The 17,600-nt window shown below is 43.0% G+C and overlaps 1 protein-coding gene across 2 annotated transcripts; it reads right to left on the bottom strand.

Moving 5' to 3' along the window:
* Window positions 1-6,021: 6,021 nt before the first annotated feature.
* LOC137588323 (cerebellar degeneration-related protein 2-like) lies at window positions 6,022-16,598 on the bottom strand. Of its 2 annotated transcripts, none has more exons than XM_068305331.1 (6): window positions 16,229-16,598; window positions 10,102-10,214; window positions 9,286-9,434; window positions 9,042-9,206; window positions 8,760-8,967; window positions 6,022-8,575 (listed from the first exon to the last, which is right to left on the bottom strand). In XM_068305331.1, the coding sequence occupies exons 1-6, from the start codon at window positions 16,305-16,307 to the stop codon at window positions 7,808-7,810; spliced, it is 1,482 nt and encodes a 493-aa protein (XP_068161432.1). In that variant the 5' UTR covers window positions 16,308-16,598; the 3' UTR covers window positions 6,022-7,807. The 2 variants fall into 2 exon arrangements, with proteins under 2 accessions (XP_068161432.1, XP_068161433.1); XM_068305332.1 differs by lacking the exon at window positions 16,229-16,598 and adding an exon at window positions 11,474-13,183.
* Between the last annotated feature and the right edge of the window lie 1,002 nt (window positions 16,599-17,600).

The raw sequence follows: 17,600 nt of genomic DNA, 5'->3' as shown, positions 1-17,600 counted from the left end.
ACACAACTTGCACATTAAATCACGCCCTAAAAGATTAGCAGGGCTGGAGGGAGCCAGGATAAAGGAGTGAGTTAATAACTGGTTGTGTGCAGAAACCAAAATGGAGGAAGTCTTTGGCAGGGCAATTTCTTCACCCTTGAACCCAACTAAAGGAATTACGTCATTGGTGACATAGGCGCCAGGAGGAAGCCGTTGGATGGTGGAATAACGGGCACCAGTATCAACCATAAAAGGAGTTGACACTCCTCCTACCGTAATGGTGATCATAGGCTCCTGCATGCCTATGTCCGTGGGTTCAGGGCATCTTCATTGTGAGAACTGTTCACCAGGGGGCAGACGCTGGCGATTCGGGACGGGCGAACCTTGGTTGGAGTCCACTGGGCGGCGCTGTTGGTACTGCTGCCGTTCTAGAGACTGCCACCGTCCCATGTCTCTGCCACGTCCACGAGGGCGTTGGAATCCACGACCACGCCCCCTAGGTGGGGGCCTCTCGGGGCAATCTTTGACCCAATGACCTTCTCTGCCACAGCGGAAACATACGTAACGTTGAGTGTCAGCCCCACCCCAAGATCGTGGCCCCGACTGATACATCATTCTATCTGCATCATCAGGTGGAAGAGCAGAGGCAGGAGAGGAAACAGAGTCCTCTTTCTTCTTGATGTCCTGGATCTGCATGACGGTCAATTGAGAAACAGCAGTTTGATGTTTTTCTACCTTAGTATCTTTTTCTTTGGCATGTCTCCTCAGAAAGTGTCTCAGGCAGGAACACCACCGGTCATCCGTCATTTCAGCCAGATCTGGTATGTTTTCCATGGCGGTAACCACTGTTTTGGGAATCCCCTTCAAAATGGAAGCTCGAAAGACTGAGTCATGGAAAGGCGAGGTATTATGTAGAAAACCTGTTTTAATGTGATATTCAGTTTTGGCCCGATCAACGTAAGTAGTCGCGTCCTCTCCAACTTTTGGAGTGAACACCATGTCATGGACAGCACACAGAGGCAAAGGGAAATGTGCGTTAAGACCTACGTCAATGCGGTCCAAATTTTCGTGGTCTAGAGGTTCATCTTTAGCCATACGACCCACCCCTGTTTCCTCTAGAACCTGTGGTAAGATAGACAAAGGACATACTTTAGTTAAAATCATTTGCATGTCACCACCACACAAGTCGTGGCCCATAGCCTGACGCTGCACGGATGCAAACCAATTGCGTCCCCCCGATGAAATAGGTGGCAATGTCTGAAGCATGGCATTGAGATCTGCTGCAGGGAAAGGGCGGTAGACGGCAACACGCCGTCCGGAGTTGGGGTCCACTGTATCCATCAATGGAGCTTGTACAGCGGCTCTGGATCGAGTCACAGGTCCCTCTGAGGTGGGCTGACAGGGAGGCGGGGTTGGAGGCCGGGGAGGGAGAGAAGGGAGGGGAAGAGCGGAGACGGGAGGTTCCGCTGCTGGAGGCCGGGGAGGGAGAGAAGGGAGGGGAAGAGCGGAGACGGGAGGTTCCACTCGGGAAGAGAGGCGACAGAGCTGTTCCTGAAGTGCAGCCACCTGTTTCTGTAAAGTGGAATGTTGTTCGTTGTCAAATGATACCTCATGATGTTTGAGTGACGTCTTGAAGTGTTCCTCCGCTTCTTGTTCTGCTTGTAGGACCCTCTGACGGAGTTCGTCTCTGACGCTGCGGGAGGCATTCCCTCTGCGCAGCAGCTCCGTCTTGAACTCACTCAGGGCAAGCCTCAGGTCCGGATAAGTTTTACTGGTCCTGAGGATTTCTTCAAACTCATCTTTAAGCTGTTTGTTAGCTCGTTCACAGGGCGCGGCCATGATTCTGACATGTTCCGGTACCACTTTACCTTCAGTCGCGGGTGTGGGCGCGGATGGGGCGGTCTGATCCATGTGCAGTTTCCCGCTGGTGATGTTCCAGACTGGTGCCTGGAAGTATAGTGACGGCGGGTCTGGTCTGGTCTGAGTCAGAGTCAGAGTCTGTTGTAATTCTGCATAAGGATTACTGGCAAACGGGTTAGTTTTGGAAAAAACAGATGCAAAATTCTCCCCCAGATAAGGAGGCGGGTCAGGATTATTCCAAGCACACTTTTCTTTGACCTCTTGTCTACTTACTCTGACTGATCCTCCCATTGACAGCAATCGTACATGTGACTTAACTTTTTCCACCTTTACATATGACTCTCGTGCCCGCCTTCCTGGAATACTGATTCTATTTGTTGCAGAGACAGTTGTGGCCAGTACATTTAACTTTTTAATGCATGCTTTTTCAACCTCTTTCATCAGTAAGACGAATGATTTTTTGGATGTTAGCGGTGGTAACCATCCTTTTTACAGCAATCTTCAAACCAATCTTTCATTTCAGACTCCGTCTTACTGCGGATCTTTGTGGGCAGTCCCTCGGATGCCACTAAAATAGCAATTTTTGCTTGATTTTCTAATGGTGCACCATCTGGGTCGTCTGGAATTAAGTTCCAGTTGAACCAGTCTGTTTCCCGATCGAATTCACCTTCCATTGTAAATTCTATTAGGCCTTTTCCCAATTTAGTTAAGAAAATTCGGCGTCGTTTCCTCCGAGAACCTCAACACGGAACTCAGTATCACTCGACCCACGATCCCGGATCGTTTCACTAATATTCCCAGACGGGCGTCCCAGACGCAAAATCTCTAGCGCGCAGGATGTCCCAGACAATCCTCTCAGTCTACTCAGTTATGGAAGAATTTACCAGACGTTTTTAGCCAATAGTTTGCTTTAACCTCTACAGCCTAATGTCATCAGCTGGGGCAACCCCACAAACTCTTTGAGCAACCGCAGCATTAAAACAACTAGGTTTGAACGTCTGTAAACCTAGTTGAGTGTTCTTACTGTAAGAATAATTTAGGTGTAAGAACCACCAGACGCTGACACAAAGTATAATTAAAAGACCGATCAATCCAAACAGCGTCCGGTTTGACATTCACAAAAAGACGTCTATTAAATCAAATCACTGGTGTTCGAGTCAATGATTCTAGAACGTTTTCCAAATAGGGAAAGACAGATTTTAACCTTATACTGACAGGCAGAGACAAGGCCCTAAGAGGCAAAGTTCCTCTTACCTTACAAGTCGGGGTACCCTTTGGAGTTGTCTCTGTCCGGCAGGAGTCCAGCCAAGATCACGTCAGGGTCACCAAATGTTGAAGTGGAGCCAAATAATATGGTCCTAAAGACCCTTGGTCCTCCAGCTTCGTGTTCGTTTTCTCTTGGTTGTGGACAATTTCTGAACAGAGTTAAATAAACAAAACACTCAGTGAAATGTCGAAGCTTCAAAGTTTATTTTTCAATTGCAAAGAGAATATTCTCGGCACTTTGTCTCATGGGAGATTACTCCCTGCAGAGTGCGAGGATGCACTTGCAGCACATGGATTTTATGCACATCAGAAGGCGGGGTTCACCTGGTATCACAACAGCTGCAAGATAGCAGGCAAGACAGTGGGTTACATTCAGGTGATGTCATGATGCCCCAATTATCTGAGAAGAAAGAGGAAGACGGCCTTGCAGACGGCCTGGCAAGAGGTGATAAGCAGACAGGTCATGAAAACTATCGTAGCTATACGCCAATTATCTAAGAAGATATACGCCAGTTATCAGAGAAGAAAGAGGAAGACGGCCTTGCAAGAGTTTCTGCTCGACTAGCTGTGCAAGCAATTTAGCATAAGTCAGCAGTTCTAACTGTCACGTGATGTGACCTAAGATGAACTTTAAGCTCAGTAACTTTCCACAGCAAAATAACATAAAAAGATATAATTCCAACATAACATAAAAAGATATAATTCCAACAATGTCTGTACCCTGGATCTTCACCGGGGTAATTGGGCAGAGTGATCGCCTGCAGAAATCCACCACCAGTTCCTTGGTTTTACCCGCGTTGATCTGGAGGCGGTTCCGCTGGCACCAGTCCACAAAGTCTTGGGTCAGTTCTCTGTACAGTGATCAGTGATGAAGCCAAAGATTGCAGAGTCGTCAGAGAACTTCTGCAAGTGACATGTGGGGGAGTTGTAGGAGAAGTCTGCAGTGTAGAGGGTGAACAGGAACAGAGCCAGAACCCTTCCCTGTGGTGCTGCAGACAACCGTGTTTGACACACAGTCCCGGGTCCTCACGAACTGCAGGCGATTGGTCAAGTAGTCCAATATCCAGTCCGTGAGGTGGTGGTCCAACCCGGTGATCTCCAGTTTGTCCCTCAAAAGTGCCAGTTGTATTGTATTGAAAACACTGGAGAAATCAAAAAACATGATGCTCACATTGTTCCCCGGCTTCTCCAGGTGAGACAGCACTCGATGTTGAAGGAAAATGACGGTGTCATCCACCCCGATGGCAGGCTGGTAAGGGAACTGGAGTGGATCCAGTGATGGGCTCACTAGGGGGCGGAGATGACAGAGGACCAAACGCTCCAGGGTCTTCATAAGGTGGGATGTTAGCGCCACCGGCCTGTAGCTGTTTAGGTCCTTGGGGTGCGGAGTCTTGGGCACGGGAACCAAGCAGGACGTTTTCCACAGCTGTGGAACCTTTCCTAGCTTCAGGCTTATGTTGAACATGTGTCCAACAATCCCACACAGCTGGTCTGCACAGGATTTCAGGAGCCTGGAGCTGAAATTGTAATTTTCTTAAATTAGAATTCCAGGATCATCCATCCATCCATCTTCAACCGCTAATCCGGGGCCGAGGGGGATACAGTCTCAGGAGAGATGCCCATACTTCCCTCTCTCCACACATCTTCCAGCTCCTCCGGGGGATCTCGAGGCGTTCCCAGGCCAGCTGAGAGACATAGTCCCTCCAGCATGTCCTAGGTGTTCTCCCAGGTCTCCTCCCGGTGGGACATGTCTGGAACACCTCCCCAGGAAGGTGTCCGGAACAGATGCCTGAGCCACCGCAGCTGGCTCCGCTCGAGGTGGAGGAGCAGTGGTTCTACTCCGAGCTCCTCCTTGTTGACTGAGGTCCTCACCCTATTTCTAAGGGTACGACATCCACTCTACAGGGGAAACTCATTTCAGCCGTTTGTATATCTGGGATCTTGTGCTTTCGGCAATGACCAAAAGCTCATGAGTCATGACCATAGGTGAGAGTAGGAACCAGGGCTTTGAACCAGAATTTTTTGCCAATAGGTTTGTTCCGAACAGAAACAGAATTCTAACGTTTCCGATTTTACATTCCACACAGAAACTGACGTTCCTGAACCTGTTAGAACAAAAAATATAGTTCTTGAACCGGTTAATAACGTTCCTTGTAAATAGAAATAGGTAGGTGGCTTTAGGACTTTTAAATTGGCAATTAAAGCAATTACTTTACATACTGTAGATATATGGTCCTACAGTAAACGGAACAACAGCACTGATCCAGTTAGGGAACATAGATAGGAAACACCGATACATGTCCGGAGCGTCGGAGGAAATCCACCGAAGGAGATTACAGTATTTTCCAATCTATAAGGCGCACCTAAAAGCCTATAATTTCCACATAATCCCGTAGTGCGCTTTATAATCCGATGCACCTTGTATATGGATTAATATTAATATTAGTACAGTATTGGTTAAAAACAAGATCGCTGAAAAAAAGCCGGCAGTCTGGCCAGCAGTCATGTGGCACCAGGAGGCACCCTCAAAAGGCACTCCGGCCTACGCCCCCTAACAACGGTAGTCAAGGGGCGTCACCGAAGTGCCGCTCTCACTGACCTGCTGTCAGAACAGCCTGCGGAGAGCACCAGTGACCGGTGACCGGCTACGATAACGTAGAAAAACAGGGGATTTTCAACAATTCTATTCATAAAGTTTAATTGACTGACTGATGTTAGTATTTCCCAACTACTTTGAAATAACCCACTTTAAACTTAATTGGTCTAAAAAATGCCATTGTCAAGTGTCAGTGCTGTAATCTGGAATCTAGTGACGGTCCATTCTATTAGTCTGTGGAAACACATGGAGAAACTGGCATAAAGGTGAATGAAAGACCCTCAAAGCTGAACTTCATGAATACAATAATCAACACGGGATGCGTTATATGAATGCTTTATTAACAGAGTAAAATACATTTTAGATCAGGAACATTATGAGCAGATTAAGCTGTAACGCAAATTATATAGATTTACTCTTACAATTTGTTAGTGACGCTGACATATAGGCACTGAAATGTAAAAAGAAACACACACAAATAAATACAGGTGTACAATTTCATACAAGCTATTCTAAATATGCAAAAAATGAGGCTTCAGACATTTTCAAGTGCAACAGGTAAGACATCTGAGTACAGAAACCCTTCAGAATACACACTCTAGTTTTCCATTGCTTTGTCTATGCTCACACATGCTTGAGTCATTCTAAAATAATTTGATAAACCATAATTTTAAAATTAAATTTACTGCTGTGGTCAAAATGAACCTTAATTCCACCCTGATTTGCAGCCAAACATCCACCCTGCATTCACACTGGTAACACACAAATGTTGGGTCCCTCCAGTGTCAACTGCCACATGTGAAGGTTTTAGACTATGTCTTCATCTTTGCAGAAGAACAAGATAGAAAATTAGCTGCAATAACATTCATTATAACAAAGGTTTATACATAGGAGGTTACCCAGAAAAAAGGCATCCGTGTAGCATTTTTTGAAAAAAAGGTGCAAGTGTTTACAGGTTAGTTCTAAAGTTTGGTAAACGCTTTGATGTTAGACAAAGCCCTGGTTTGAAGCCTTCTACTGTCGACTGACTGACTGTGTGTCTGTATAGCTGTAGTAAAGGAATATAGTCTCAACACCAGGATAAAGAAGGACCTAACATTTTACTCAACCTTGTATCACTTTTCCACAAGGAACCATCTCCTTTATGAAAGCCCAAGCCTGTGTGTTTTAATGTTCATGCTGCCTCCACATGTCACTGTCTGAAATGATAGAACTGCCTGTTTTACATATGTTGTAAAACCATTTTAGACAGGTGTTCATATTCTGTATGGAGAGTGTCCACATTGTCAGGAATTAGTGAAAATAACAATCTGAAGAGATTGTCTTTTGCAATACAGCAACTGTTTAGAATTTAGTGGGATGATTAAATAAAATAACAATAGCCACAACAACTATCTAAACTATAGCATATCCATGGATATCACACACTTCATTTATTTCATTGAGTGATTTTAGTTTTGCCCCAGATGGAAGATGATCTACAAGAACTGAATTAACTTTAGTAAAATGCAGGAAGAAGGTCTGGGCACATTTCTTGAAGATTCTTTTTTCACTTGAACTCCAGAGGCTTTTGAGGATTTTTTTCAAAATATTCTCATTTTCTTTCTTGACAGTTAGATGATAATATCAATACCACACTCATCTCTGTATGTAAAATAGGAAGCTACAACCAGTAGCCAGTTCCTTTGCTTAGACGAAAGTCTTTTTCGATCTAAAGGTAAAGATTTGCACCACCAAAGTGAACAAAAATCATCTTTAGTTAATCCGTCTTTTTAAAAAAAGTGTAAAAATAGCTTGTGTTTCCTGTTCCTAGACAATAATTACTCCTAAACAAACCTCTGTAAGATCCATCTTGCCACTGTCAACAGACCCATTTCTCTTTTCCCAGTTTTATGCTAAGCTAGGCTAACTCGTTGCAGAATGTAGTCTAAACTATATTTCCCGTAGTTTAGCCGTTTTACGTATTAAGAAGGAAAGAGTTAGTTCACATACAGGAACCTCTGACAGTGCTTAACTGCAGACTAAATGGTAAACGGACTATACTTTTATAGCACCTTTTTTTATACCTTTCTCGTCTCATACTTGTCTCATACAATTGCTGCACCATTACTGTTTACTCGATTTTCCAGATTTTCCAGATTTGTTGGCCTTAGCAGATTTGGTAGCTTTAATGTCCATCTTGGTCTTTTGGATACGAGAGAAGATCTCCTTAAAAAGAGCCTTGTACTCGGGCGTGTTCTGTCCCAGCCTTTTATCCACGGCCTCCACTTGCTTGCTGATGCTCTCAATGGCCTCGGGGGTGGAGGGCGACTGTGTTGGAGTAGGGGGAGGCGCTGGGGTGGGGCCCATAGCACAGTCTTTCATGGATGGGTCTCTAGAGACGGGTCTGGAAGTCTGGACTCCGGCATGACACAAGCTCTCCTCATGGCGCCTGCACTTCCCTAGCAACTCCTCATATTTCTCCAGTAAGGCGTGGTACTGCTCATCCACCTCCCTCAGGATGGACATCCCTCTCTTCCTGACGCTGTTCGCATGGAGGGCATAACTACCTCTCCTGCGACCAGACGCATCACGGGCCACGATGGCATTGAGCGCTGTATCGCTGCAGCTTTTTCTTACAGGGCTGGATTCAGGGAGAGTTTCCCCACCAACACTAACTCCACCTTCAACCTTCTCCCTCACGCCTCCTCCAGTGTCACCGAGATCCACCTCCAGAAAGGTGTCCGTCTCTGGCGTGCTGTTGAGGACAGTCTGGGTAAGCGTCACACCGTCGTCCTCGCTGCCCAGGAGGAAAGTCCTAGCCCGACGTAGCTGCTGCAGCTCCTGGAGTTCTACTTCCAGCTCCCTCACTCTGCCCTGGCAGCTCTCAGCGTCCTTTGACCAAAGACAATCATCATGTCACAGTGAGATCTACGGGATCTTGTGGATACAAATTCTTTTTCATTATTACAAAAATACCACTGAAACCTTATTGATTGTAGGACCAAGAGTCAAGGGACCCAGAGTCAAAGGATCTCTCCAGAGCTCTACTGTGATAGTGTCCCATCTTGTACCCTACCTGGACTCGTGTCTGCAGTCTGGAGAACTCTGAGATCAGGAGGTTGCACTCCCTCTCCACACCCTCCGTTCGAGCCCTCTCGGTCCTTACGGCTGCTCGAAGAGCAGACACAGCCTCTCTCAGATGCTGGTTCTCCTCTTCCACTGGTTGAGGCTTCACATCCATGGTGAAACTCTCTGCCCGGCCCACTACAAACTCATCCTCATACCTGAAAACACAACACACAAGTGACTAAAGCAATCCATACGTTTAAACTCCCCAAACCGGAAAATAAACATGTACCCGGGTGCCGTGCAAAGCTCCTTCAGGCAAGGGAAGGAGTGGATGGTCTTGCGACGTTCCCTCTTTTCTCTCCTGACACGGAGCTGCTCCATACAACGCAGCTGGTCCACCTGCTCAGTCAGAGACCCCACCTGGTTCTGCAAAGCCTCAATGGTCCCTGTTAACCTGGGACCAGAGGTAACGCCAATGTTTAGGGACTGAATCATTGAATAAGAAAGCAAAGGAACCCCGTCATCCCACTCACCTCTCTATCTTTTGCTGCGAGGCCTTGCTGTCCATCACCAAGGCATGGTTGGTTTGCTCCAGCTCCCTGGCTGTTCCATCAAGCTGCTCGTACACTTTGGCGTGCTGCTCATTCATGTCTCGCAGAACCTCCAGCTGCTTTGACAGATACTGCAGGGCAAAAAAACCAGACACGTCTGTTTGTCCGAAAACATATTTAAAGTTTTCTTCCTGAAGTTTTCCTTGTTTACAGTTGTGTGATGTGATCCATTAAAATATAATTGAATTAAAGCAATTTAATTTAAAAAAAATAAGTATGACTGTCTTTTCCCTTAATGGAAGACAAATATAAAATTCTGAATGAAAGACAGATCGTCAGCAGCACTCCTATAATTATTAGATTAATTGTATTTCATTAACTTTAAGAATTCAATTAATGCTTTAGATTTCCAAAGGATGAATGGATGGATTGAATTTAGAAAATTCTCCTAATCAATCTATAGTAAAAGAACGACACACTTGAACACGTCCAGTTATCTTGAGTGACATATGAACAGCCCCGCCACAAACCACTGTGCATTATGGTCCATTAGTGTTGTAAATTCAGAGGAAATGGATCAAAATACCTTTTATCTGGATCCAAATCAAAATGTAATAAGTTTCTCTCTGATCCATGGTTCCAACAAATTCTATGAAAATCCGTCTAGTAATTTTTGCATAATCCCGCTAAACAAATAAATAAACCTCCCGGGTGGAGGAAACAACAAAGCCATTCTATGGGTTCCCAAACTTCCTTAATGAGGTGACATTTGACAACTTTGGAAGAAATAATTCATACCTCAATCTCTTGCACTTGCTCTTCATTAGTGATGTACATCTGCTGCAGGGAGTCCTCCAGCTCCTTATTCCTCTCCAGCAGAGTCTTCCCGAGCTCTGCTGCCAGGTGGAGATCTAGAATTGTGAAAGAAAGTAAAAAAAGAGATGAAAAATACTCCAAGAGCACCGAGAAAGTTAAAGGAAGGAAGACGAACTGCCAAAGAGGAAGGGGGGAAAAGTACTTGAGGAATAAAATATGAGATGGATGAAAAGAAAAAGATTTATTTAAATTTGTGTCAAATGGAAGTGTTGGAGTAAAAATAGGGAAGAATGGGGGAATCTAATCTCATAGAAGAAGATATAATGCAGCCATACAATTTAGATTAGCTGCTGCCACATTTAATGGAGTGCTTTGTTCTATTTGAGAGGAGCATATGAGCGAGTCTGAAAAAGAATCAAACGGTCCAAATCCCCTCCCTGCGGGTGCTTTTCTCTCCACTGGCTGAATATGAAGGTCAGAGATTGGTGCCAAGATTATCTGAAGAGACACCTTTCCACTGAGATTAGGACAGAAATAGGATGAGATTTAAATTGCTGGGATGGAGGGGCAATGGCTACAGACGGAACCTGTGAGATGTTCACAGTTCATTTCAAATCTGCATCAGGCCTGTTTTACTGGCTTTATTTCTGTTTTTCTTGTCATTGCACCGGTAAAGTCTGATGAGTCACTGTCCCTTATTCTCACTAAGCTTTGACTCAGCAGTGCTGATGGCCCACATCGTTGGTTCCAGGTCAGCAAAATATGGTTTTTGCAACCTTGCAGAGAAAGTGAAAGACTAAACTGAGGAGCTAATGAAATAATCTTTTAGGCTGTCCTGCCTCAATGTTGAATAATGAATAGTGATCACGAGGATAAATGCCAACTCTTGAAATATGGATGCAGCACCTTGGGCAGCTTCTTCAATACTGTGTTTGAGTAAATAGAGAGATTGTGTACTGATCTAATGGCACACAAAGATTTACCAAAGGATTTTTATGCCCATTTATTTTAATAATAAGTTGTAATTTTCAGATTTTATCTACCAAGAAAACCATTTTCTTCTTTAATCCTAAACATCAAGAAAGTTGTTTGGCACTGAACAGAATTGACCAAAAATTATTTGGATTCAAAGTTCTGGTTCAGTTTAATGTTTGTAGGTATTTCTAGTCCCATGCAGCATAAAGCTCTGATAAACTCACAGCCCACCGCCTTCTCAGCACCGCACAGCAGACAAATCAGAAGCAAATGCTAAATTTAACTTTCTTAAATTCACAAACACTATTCCAAATAATATTAAAAACATTCTCATATTTATATATAGGACACACAGGGTGATGTCTGCTAACAGTTTTACCTTGAAAGGTTCACTGGAGACCACATGTAGATGATTCAGGTTTACAGATCATGTAAGAAATGGCAAGAGTACAGTATAATCAAATAACTTTTTATCACAAGTAAGGAGCATTGAATAAATAAGAAAGCAAATTACAGGGCAGGAGTGTCACACTCATCTGTGCTGACTGCTTAATGAATTCCTGTGAGGAATTCAATTTCAAGAATCTCTGAGCATAATTTAGCTGCAATGCTCTATGGGAATAACTCACATGTCAAAGAGTTATCTATGACATTTTATCATATTACAAAATAGCATCAAGACAAAAATTAACAGCAATCTCTCTGATATAGTAAAATAACAATAGCAACTTTATGCTAGCCAAGCTAGGCATCCAAAAGCTAGCCCCAAGCTGGTGAGCACACATTTGTACCCATCAGTTTGTAGAGATGTGTGCTGCGTTCAAGATCGTACTACAATAGGTGACCCTTGTGTCCATGCACAGACAAATGTGCAATCAAATAAATGACCTGGAAAACAATATGGATGCTATTATAATAATCAATAGCCTGTCGTATTCATGTCAATATATTGGTTTAATATCAACTAAAAGCGAAAATCTACCACACTAAGTCTCATCACTGCATAATACTGCAAACATATCACAGATGTTTGCTTGCATTTTCCCATTTTCTAATGTGATATGAATGCAGCATTACTGATCAAAAGAACTATAAATTGAGTGTTGAGTATATCTTCACGTTTCTTCTCTTGATTAGTTTGAAACAAACAGAGGAAGGCAAGTGTGGACATAGTGCTAGGAAAAGTGGCTACAGATACTAAGAAGAGAAAACCACCGACAAATATGAAGGCCCCTGACAAAATCTAAGTTCTATCATCCAAGGGCCAATCCAGACAGTTTAAAACCAGACTCCATAATGTCATGCTGATCACCCAAACAATTGTTAGTTACCACTTTGAGATGTCTGTTGATCTGCCAGAGGAAAGTCACCTCTCCATAGCCCAGCTTTTCTCAAATAGTGGGGGGGGGGCACAGTGCAATGCCAGGAGATGCGCGTGTGACCCTGGGGAGCATGCTTTTTTTGCTGTACAAGAATAAAGTGTAATTGCACATCCACTACAGTAGCAGTGGTGCTCTCAGTAACAGGTGTGCACAGGGAGTATTAGCTCGAGGAACGATGAAGAAGCGTCTGTAGCGCTGGGCTTCCCTATGACTACAGTGGGAGACGAGGAGAGGCCGGTGTGTTTACCGTGTCTAAAAATGCTGAAAGCGGACAGCATGAAGCCTAATAAATTAAAGCGGAACGTAAAGACATTACACCGCAATCACTGTGATAAGCCACTCGAGTTTTCTCAGCAAAAAAGTGCCGAATATTGCCAACAATCATCCTGCTTTGTGAAAGCTACACTAGTAAACCAGCGAGCTCTGTTAGCATCATATAAGGTTGCGTACCAAACTGATCAATGCAAAAATCCCCCACCATAGCAGAGGAGCTGAAACATTTCAGCAGGAACTGAGAGTTCAGTTTTATGCTTAAAACCCGAAAAGCTGTGACTGCCTGAACGAGCTCATTGTAGCCGTTAATCCTGACTTCCTCATTTTGATTAAAAAAAAAAAAAAATCATCACAAATTGTTTTATTCATTTTTGTTTTGTAGGTTAAGGTGTTTTATATGCTGTGCTCCTCAGTTAGTGTCGCTGAAATTAATTTGAATTTATTTATTTATTTATTTTTATTTATTGTTTTTATTTAATTTTATTTTTCAGTATCAAATGGTGTAATAAGTTGGTTAAAATGTTTACAGTTTAAACAAGGTTTTTTATTTTCAGGCAAATTGATGCACTTAAAAACTTTTCTGTTATAGAATAAAATATAATAATGATGAAATTATTATTTGTTATAAATTGAACTATATTTCTTTTTTCCTTTTTTTGTTTATCAGGATACAATGTTATGCAGAGGTGTACTTAACAATTTTATAGACAACTGATATTATTTATAGACGTAGAGAGTAGGGGGCCGCTAATTGTTTTCTTCTAGCAAGGGGCGGGTGCAACAGAAAATAATTGAGAAGCACTGCCATAGCCCAAAACCTCAGTAGCAAGAGTATCCACCAGAATGCATGGGAGCCAGTCGATACGGCCATCTCCTTGCAAACAACTTAGCAAATCACTATCGATTATAAATATAGGCCTGTTTGCTCCAGACAGACCTGAGGCTTAAACCACAGAGGACGGGACCACTGGGGCTGGAACTAATCACATTATGTTTGACAGATGCATTTCCTGCATCCTCTAGAAACCCAGCTGTACCCAGTTTGGAGTGTTTGTGTGCTCAAAGAACTTTTTTTTTCTCTATATACAGGCGAGTTTGCATGCAGTGAATGTGGGGATTTCTTCCACAGGCGGCGTTGTTTTGGTAGATGCAGATCACCCTTGAGATTTCCAGGAATGTGGAATGTGTGTTTTTTCTTTTCTTGACTTGACTTCCTAAGAAAAAAAGATTTTGGAATCAGACAGAAACCAGAAATACTCTCTGTAACACTGGTGTTTGGATGGAAAAAGCTTTTCTTAAGCTATAACAATCAAGGAAGCCTCTCTCTTGATATTGGAGCAGCTCTGGACCGAGGCCAGCGGCGGCTCTGGTGGATCCAGACAAACAAAGACACATCTTCATCACGTCTCACCCCTCCCCTAAGTCTGCTTTCAGACTTGAGAGGAGGCGTGAGCTCTGACTGCCTTAGACCATCGCTAATATTTCACAGTTTAACATCCAAGTTTGAGATATAGTAATGGTAAACATACGGTTTCACATTTTTAAAGTTAAGAGTTTGGAAAATAAGTCAAAATGATTAATACGGTGCGACCTCCTTACTCGCGGTTAATGCGTTCCAGGAAGCACACGCACATAACGAATTCCGTGATATGGCAACAAACTATTTATCTTATTATTTACGGTAATTAAAATATTTACAAACACTCCCCATATTGATATTAAACCACTTTCTATCTTAATAACCTTTTCCCACACTCTTATCGACTGTTTAAAGCACTTTTGTGTCTCACGGAAGTGCACCGCGTTCCAAGACTCACGGAATGTAGCACACTTCCGGATGCCGCCAGCCAATAGAATGCGCGTACGGTATCACGTGACTAACTACTAAAAATCTGCAATGAGGTAGGGTCGTGCGTGTTGATGCGCGAATGCGCGAGGGATTCGTGTAATACTGTTAAAGAAGGGTAGATATGAAGCCCCCGCCAGCAGCCACTTATCACAAACACAAGCAACCAAGTGGCTAAAAAATGACAGTCATAAAATCTAAATGTATTTTTCACACTTTAGGTTTTAACCAGATTAAAGTTACATAAATACTGTATATCTGTGACCTTTAGAGGTGCTGGTTGTTGATTTTCAATATTCAGACTGAACCAGGCTAACTGTTCAGTGTTTGATCAACCCTTGATCAAAAAAACTTTCCAAATGAATCAAGTAATTGTTACATCTCTGAACAATTTTCAATAAAATATTTTTAGTGCTCCATGTCCTTTCAGGATGACATTTTTTTAATGTAAGATTCTAAACAGGATAGCACGATACTGTAGTACAATGACCATACTCTCTATTCTCTCTTTGGTCTTTGTCTGAAGGATCAGTGGCATCCTGAAATGTCTCGCAACAATGGATGAGCTTAGCTGGTCTGGCTTGGAAGCTTTAAGAAGTCAGACATTCGCCCTGCTCCATCAGACACTGAGCAGTTTGCATAAGTAAGACACTGCTCATTCCTCCACCACCATTTTGACATCTGCCCCTCTTTTCTCTTCAGAATTCCCAGAATAAATCATTTTGAAGATGTATTTTATCCACTACTCCATTCCAATGAAGGAAATGATGAAACATCCATGGCATCATGCGTGAAGGTATGGATGCATGGCTAAACCATTATGGTTGTCATGAGGAGAAGTGATGGAGAGATGGAAAGAGGAAACGAAGTAAGTGGTGTAGAGAACAGCGCTTTACATAGGCATGATGGTTTTATAAATATTTATACTATTTCTTGTTTTTTTAACCTATGGAGTAATCAGTTCATAAACAATTTAATGGATTAATTTAAATTTCTTGACAAGTCTATCCCAGTGATACAGTGTTATTAAGCCAAACTTGATAAATTGATCCACTGTTAATGGATGATTGTCTCTTTTGATCTTAATATAATAGTTCAGTTAAAAATATTATGATAAAAAGCCCAGAGTGGCATCTTCAAGTTATTTGTTTTGTCTGAATAACTGTCTAAACAACTGGGGAAATAAAAGCTTCAAATCATCCTATAACGAGAAGGAACAGCAAGCTGTGTCTGACCTGGCTTGTTAAATGCAAAAATGAAATGTATAGTAAAAATTGTTGACATTTTAGTGATAGTGGTGTAACTGACTAAAAGACAAAACACATCTTAATCTGATGACTTCTCCTGAGGCTCTTACACGCCATTTAATCCTGACTGTCTCCAGACACGCAAGGCCCCACTTGGCGAGTTTTGCATAGTTGACAAACACGGTTGTGTTTTCTAACTTTTCTTTTTATTATATATATGACACTCCTTTTATGTCATTTCAACGTCTGTGCGATTGTATTGAAAAAGGGTCTCTAAACGCCGTGCGTCATGTTCCATGACAGCGCTCCTTTGTTTGGTGTAGGCCAGCTGATCCTCAGCAGCTGACAGAGAGGATGCTACGTTCAGGGAGGATGTCCGCTCTTACCCTGCTCCAGGTCCTGCTGGTCGTACCAGGGTTCCTCCTCTTCGGTCACAAATTCCTCCATTTCCCCTGAGTTTAGCATGGGTGACCCCAGGTGCGATAATAGAAACGAGCACCCTCCGGGTGAACAATGGGGTCTCCGCCGGACTGGATGTTCCTTTTCAGGCAACAGCCGCTCCTTCCCTTCGTGAGCAGCTCACAGACGCTCTACAGCCAGGGAGTGCTGCGTGGAGGTTCTACGTGTTTCCTCTTCTGTGTTCCCTCGGTTGCTCCCGCCTCCCTCTCTCATCCCCCACCGGCCCATCCCGGTTCTCAGAGCCGTTGATGCTGCAGCTGCAGCGGAGGATCCGACTAACGTGGCAGAGATGTTGTAATAACGGCACTTCCTCTCCCCCTGTTATCAGCGGGGTGGTGCCTTCAGGGGCAGCTCGTAAGAAGCAAAACTATCATGTTGTTTTCCTTCAATTCTTCATGAAAGTTGACTTGCTATAATCAAATGTGTCTGTTTCATCGATGACAATAGTTCTATGATTGTTCTTTATATCGAAGTAGACCTACACAATGTCGGTGATTTTATTTTTTCTACATGTCACCATTTTTCATTTTTTTGCGTGATTAACTTAACAGGACGGGTTAATTCTATCACCTCAGCACACACTTTAAAATATTTTTATAGCGTTGATCGATCTTAAAGAACAAATTGTCACAGATTCGTTACTTGGCACTCATTTAGAGTTTTCTCACTATGTTCTCAATATGTTTTGTGACTTCAGAAGGACTTCTGGGGGTGCGCAGTAGTGGCTTTCAGTAGAGGCTGTCGATGTGCGAATGTGATCAATTGTAAGGACATACTGTAGCTGTACCGCGGTAATAATATAGTCAACTATATTATAACCGAAAAAATCAGACAGCACTTAAACACATCACCTCATTCAACTGGACGCAATGTTTCTTTCAAGATATCAGTACTTTATGTCCTCTTGCGGTTTAGAAGTAGATGAATCCAATGTAGTTGTGCAGTTTATAAGTGTAGACAATGTATAGCTCCTCAAGTACAGTGACTTTCATTATGTTTTAAGCCAGTTGTGGGCAATTAAATTTTACAAGGGGCCACTGAATTCAGGGCCACATAAACGAAAACTTGAAATTAAATCTGCTCCATTGCAAAATACACTAAAGTACATATTTTGAAAAGCTGGTACTGATAATTGGAGGGGGAAAAAACACACATAAATATTTTAATTTGGCTATTTGAAATTGTGGTGTTTATGTGATTTGTGTAATTTACAATTGGTCTCCAGGGCCGGGCAGGGATGTACAAAGGGCCAGATGTGGCCCAGGGACCACAGTTTGCTCAGGTCTGCTTTAAGCAGTA

This window comes from Antennarius striatus, chromosome 21, assembly GCF_040054535.1.
Source record: "Antennarius striatus isolate MH-2024 chromosome 21, ASM4005453v1, whole genome shotgun sequence".
Taxonomy (NCBI): domain Eukaryota; kingdom Metazoa; phylum Chordata; class Actinopteri; order Lophiiformes; family Antennariidae; genus Antennarius; species Antennarius striatus.
Note: the sequence above shows the minus strand (reverse complement) of the source record. Positions and strands in the feature narration are given on the sequence as shown.